The sequence below is a fragment of the Ascaphus truei genome, chromosome 4 (assembly GCF_040206685.1).
Source record: "Ascaphus truei isolate aAscTru1 chromosome 4, aAscTru1.hap1, whole genome shotgun sequence".
NCBI classification, from domain to species: Eukaryota; Metazoa; Chordata; class Amphibia; order Anura; family Ascaphidae; genus Ascaphus; species Ascaphus truei.
Window position 1 is genome coordinate 204,847,375 of NC_134486.1, and position 6,000 is coordinate 204,853,374.

General features: G+C 44.3%; 1 protein-coding gene across 1 annotated transcript in view; it reads left to right on the plus strand.

Annotated features, from left to right (window-relative positions):
* Positions 1-6,000, plus strand: part of LYST (lysosomal trafficking regulator) — a 377,263-nt gene that overhangs the window by 279,406 nt on the left and 91,857 nt on the right. The window contains 1 exon segment of the mRNA XM_075594997.1: positions 191-367. Within this exon segment, the coding sequence (XP_075451112.1) occupies positions 191-367 (177 nt within the window).

Here is a 6,000-nt window from a genome sequence, read left to right on the forward strand (position 1 = left end):
TGAGCTTGCTAACTTGGAATTCGGTATCCCTGACTTCAAGTTAATGATTTTTTTGTCAGCGGTTTAAAAAAAAAAATTGAACATAAACATATGCTGTATATGTTAATATATGATGATAAATATATGTTTTTATCCCATATTTGTAAAGTGATAACATGCAATTATTCAAAGCACTTTTACTGTGTTTTAGCATGGACCCAAGCTAACTCTGTATTTGTATGAACTAATACATGATCACAAAGAAGAATTAACAAAAGAAGAACAGGTGGCAGCAGGACTATTTGTGAGTGCATTAAAAGTGTTTGGTTCTAGATGTATCCCTCCAAGTGCACCACCAAAGCCAGACCTAATAAAAGCTATCAAGGAGGTATGTAAAAACAAGCATTTTTTTAAAGTATAATATACTGAAGAGGTGGAAATATTTTGAGTTCACCAAGATCTCACTCTGATTTAAAATAACTCTTAGGGGCCTATGCAGTAAGCAGCGATAAATCCCTTATCGCCAGCTCCTCGCCAAAAAAGCCTACTGCTATTCAATAAGCCCCGAGAAGCTGGCGATAAGAGCAAAACTCGCCGGATTTTTTTGCCGGAAAAAAAAATCCGCCAACCGTTTGGCGATAAGCCACTTTTCGCCTCTCATCGCCAGCTTTTCGAACTCGCTGTATTCTATTAGCCCCGATCAGCTTCTCGCAGCTGATCACCGCTCTAGAATGGCGAAATTCTCTCCAAATCGCCTCGGCAAAAAAAATTGGCAAGAAGCTGCGGATGAGCGGCGAGACGGCACTAAGAAAAAATCAGGCATTTCTCATGCATCGGATTGATGCCGGGGTCTCCGGAACTGATATCCATTAATATTAGCACCGGAGACCCCCGGCATGCACCAGATGCCTGAAAAATGCATTTACAGGCCACTTCATTACCTTAGCGGCTAACCAGCTCTGCGTACACGGATATATGTGTGTGTGTGTGTGTGTGTGTATACATATAAATACATATACACACACACACATATACATACAAACATAAATACACACATACATACAGTACATAAATATATATGCATACCATACACATACACATTGTTCCTATTCACGTCAATGTATGAAGGTAGATCACTCCAAATTTATACGATGTGTATCAACTTCTGTGTTATGGAAATCTCAAGTTAGGCGTGGTTATTTGTTACTTCTACTAGTATTGAAATTCTCACACGGTTCTAAGGTGGCATATATCTCACAGCTAACTGTCTGCTTTGTACTGTATATAGTGTAAGGAAATTGGTTAATGAATGCTTTACATTTGATGCAATTGCTAGCAGAACATTATCTAAAATTCCAAACAAACTTTCATGCATTACCTCCAGTTTCTTTTCACAATTATGGAGTTTAAATCAAAGGCTATTTTGTACATTGTATTGTATTGTATTGTATGTCTTTATTTATATAGCGCCATTAATGTACATAGCGCTTCACAGTAGTAATACATGTGGTAATCGAAAAAATAACAGATAATATAAATAACAGATCATGGAAATAAGTGCTTTAGACAAACATAACATTAAGGAAGACGAGTCCCTGCCCTGAGGAGCTTACAATCTAATTGGTAGGTAGGGAGAATGTACAGAGACAGTAGGAGGGAGTTCTGGTAAGTGCGTCTGCAGGGGGCCAAGCTTTATGTATCATGTGTTCAGAATATTCACAGTGCTATTCGTATGCTTCTTTAAGCAAGTGTGTCTTAAGGTGGGTCTTAAAGGTGGATAGAGAGGGTGCTAGTCGGGTACTGAGGGGAAGGGCATTCCAGAGGTGTGGGGCAGTAAGTGAAAAAGGTTTAAGGCGGGAGAGGGCTTTAGATAAAAAGGGGGTAGAAAGAAGACATCCTTGAGCAGAACGCAAGAGTCGGGATGGTGCATAGCGAGAAATTAGGGCTGAGATGTAAGGAGGGGCAGAAGAGTGTAAAGCTTTAAAAGTGAGGAGAAGAATGGAGTGTGAGATGCGGGATTTGATTGGAAGCCAGGAGAGGGATTTCAGGAGGGGAGATGCTGAGACAGATCGAGGAAAGAGTAGAGTGATTCTGGCAGCAGCATTTAGGATAGATTGTAGGGGAGACAGGTGAGAGGCAGGAAGACCGGACAGCAGGAGGTTACAGTAATCAAGACGAGAGAGAATGAGGGCCTGAGTCAGAGTTTTAGCAGTCGAGCAACAGAGGAAAGGGCGTATCTTTGTGATATTGCGGAGGAAAAAGCGACAGGTTTTAGAAATGTTTTGAATGTGAGGGGCCAATGTAAGAGAGGAGTCGAGTGTGACCCCTAGGCAGCGTGCTTGGGCTACTGGGTGGATGATCGTAGTTCCAACAGTAATGTGGAAGGAGGTAGTGGGGCAAGGTTTGGGAGGAAGTATGAGGAGCTCTGTTTTAACCATGTTGAGTTTAAGGCGACGGAGGGCCATCCAGGATGATATAGCAGAGAGACATTCAGAAACTTTGGTCTGTATAGCAGGTGTAAGGTCAGGTGTTGAAAAGTATATATGTGTGTCGTCAGCATAGAGGTGATATTTAAACCCAAAAGATGTTATTAGGTCACCTAGAGAGAGTGTGTACAGAGAAAAGAGAAGAGGTCCCAGGACAGAGCCCTGGGGTACCCCCACAGAGAGATCAATAGAGGAGGAGGAGGTGTTAGCAGAAGAGACACTGAAAGTACGATGGGAGAGGTAGGATGAGATCCAGGATAGAGCTTTGTTCCGAATACCAAGAGTATGGAGAATGTGAAGGAGAAGAGGGTGGTCCACGGTGTCAAATGCTGCAGAGAGGTCGAGTAATATGAGCAGAGTGTAATGACCTCTGTCTTTGGCAGCATGGAGGTCGTCAGTTATTTTAGTGAGGGCTGTTTCCGTGGAGTGAGCAGTGCGGAAGCCAGATTGTAGAGGGTCTAGGAGAGAATAGGTGTTGAGAAAGTGTAGCAATCGAGAGAATACAAGACGTTCAAGGAGTTTAGAGGCAAAAGGCAGGAGGGAGACAGGTCGATAGTTAGAAAGACAGGTAGGGTCAAGCCTGCTGTTTTTGAGTAATGGTATGACTGTTGCATGTTTGAAGGAGGATGGAAAGGTTCCAGAGCAGAGGGAGGAGTTAAAAATGTGTGTGAGCGTAGGGATTATAGTAGGAGCAAGAGGTTTTAGGAGATGGGAGGGAATGGGGTCAAGAGGGCAAGTGGTAGAGGGAGAAGTGGCGATCAACAGCGACACATCCTCCTCTGAGACAGTGGAAAAAGAGTCAAGGAAGGCAGGAGGAGAGTTAGGAAGAGGTGTAGGATGGGAAGAAGAAACAGAGGGGATGTTCTTACGTATGGATTCCACCTTTTCCTTAAAATAGTCAGCAAAGTCCTGAGCGGAGATGGAGGAAGGAGAGGCAGCTGAGGGTGGTTTGAGTAGAGTATCAAAGACAGAGAACAGTCGGCGTGGGTTAGACTTGTGCATGTTGATTAGTGCAGAAAAGTAGGCTTGTTTAGCTTGCAAGAGGGCAGAGTTGAAAAAGGATAGCATAAATTTGTAGTGAAGGAAGTCTGCGAGAGTGTGAGACTTCCTCCAGAGGCATTCAGAGGAACGAGTGGAGGAACGCAGCATGCGTGTGTGGGAATTTAGCCAGGGTCTAGGGTTAGAAGGGCGAGTGCGGCAGAGAGAAAGTGGGGCATGTAGATCAAGAGAGGAGGACAAGACAGAGTTGTAGTTCCTGACCAGGTTTTCGGGGTCTGTAGCGGAGCTGAGAGAGGAGAGGAAGGAGTGTAAAGTGGACTCAAAGTCAGGTAAGTGAATAGAGCGCAGGTTTCTGCAGAACCGGGGTGTAGATGGAGGTGGAGAAGGGGAGAAGCGAGATAGAGAGAATGAGATGAGATGATGGTCAGAGAGAGGAAAAGGGGAAATGGAGAAATCGGAGAGAGAGAAGTTCGTAGTGAAAACCAGGTCTAAGTAGTGGCCATCCTTGTGGGTGCTGGCTGCAGTCCACTGTTGAAGGCCAAAAGAAGAGGTTAGAGAAAGAAAGCGGGAAGCCCAAGGGAGAGAGGGGTCATCAATGTGGCAATTGAAGTCCCCAAGGAGAAGAACAGGGGAGTCTGAGGAGAGGAAGAAAGAGAGCCAGGATTCAAAGTGAGAGAGAAAGGCAGAAGGGGGGTGAGTAGAGGTAGGTGGGCGATAGATGACAGCCACATGAACAGGGAGAGGAGAGAAAATCTGGACAGTGTGAGCCTCAAAGGAGGGAAAAGCAAGAGAGGGAGGAATAGGAAGGGTTCGGTAACGACAGAGAGAGGAGAGCAGGAGCCCCACGCCTCCACCCCTGCCATCAGTGCGCAGAGTGTGGGAGAAGGAAAGGCCACCGTAGGAGAGGGCAGCTTCCAGAGCAGAGTCAGACTGAGTGAGCCAGGTCTCAGTTATAGCAAAGAGAAGCAGGGAGTGAGAGAGAAAGAAGTCATGCACAGAGAGGAACTTGTTAGAGAGGGAGCGAGCATTCCAAAGAGCACAGGAGAAAGGGAGAGAGGAGGGAGGGTGGCAGAGGATGGGTATGAGGTTGGAGGGGTTGACACCAGTAGGAGTAGAGGTTGCAGTTGGCAGGCGAGGATGAGCGCATGTAGGAATAAGACAGGGACCAGGATTGGGAGAGATATCACCAGAAGCAAGGAGGAGAAGCATGGATAGAAAGAGGATGTGTGAGGATGATTTGTAGGGGTGTTTTTTATTGCAGGGGATATAGCTGTATGGTGTCAGAGGACGCAAGTAAGAAAGGAGTTCATGTGAACAGAGAAGTGGTGGTGAAGGAAGGAGAGATGGAGATATATGAATGGAGTTAGAGACATACTGAGGCTGGTAAAAAGAAGTGCATAATTTGAGAAGTGAAGTAACAGCAAATATAAATGGTAAAGGCAGCATCACAGCAGTAATGATGAAGTCTGGTATTGATGATATCCTCCTTTCCAGTGTAGTTCAAATGCAGGAATCAGGGCCAGATGGGGTGTCCACTTCTTCTTCACTTCTTTTGACCTTCCTTTTAAACTTCAGTTGTTCAGTAGTCATGCCACTTATAATGGGCCACTTGGATATGGGCTGCAGGCAGACTAGCTGTTCTGACTGGGTTTATACAGTAGAGGCAACTCTTATTCGAACAAAAACCAGTGGCAATTCCCCAAAAAACCCAGGAAACACCCAGGTTCATTCTGAATACATGCCTTAAACTTTCCTTAAACTAGCCCCAGCATTTCTGCATTGATTAATGGCCTATCAGATTAACAGCGGGGGTCCCTGGCAGTCCCATTCAAACTGAATTGGACTGCCAGGGATCCCTGCTGTGTTAATCCTATGGGTCGTTAGTCAATGCAGAAATGCCTTAAATGTGCCTCAAACTAGCCCAGAACATACCCAGCACATACCCAGAATGTAACCCGGCTAGTTTACAGCAAATGTTAGAATAAACGTTGCCTCTACTGTATAGGCCTAAAAAGTCACCTGACAGTGTGGTTCTGTCTGCTTAATTAGCACATCTGAGGCACATTCAAACAAATGGTTTTCTACACAGGGTGTTCCCTGCCTAGGTGGCAACACTTAATTTGATTAGGGGTAGACAGAAAACAGCATTCAGAGATGTTTTTTTACCTAGCATTGGATCACTTGCATATACTATATAATACACACATCAAAGGCTTCAATGATGATTTAGATATGGTTTTTACCTAGCATTGGATCACTTGCATATACTATATAATACACACAGCAAAGGCTTCAATGATGATTTAGAGATGGTTTTTACCTAGCATTGGATCACTTGCATATACTATATAATACACACAGCAAAGGCTTCAATGATGATTTAGAGATGGTTTTTACCTAGCATTGGATCACTTGCATATACTATATAATACACACAGCAAAGGCTTCAATGATGATTTAGAGATGGTTTTTACCTGAGGAGAGAAGGATAAGATCCATTAGGGTAAGAGTTCCTTCCTTTAAAACTTCAGTTGTT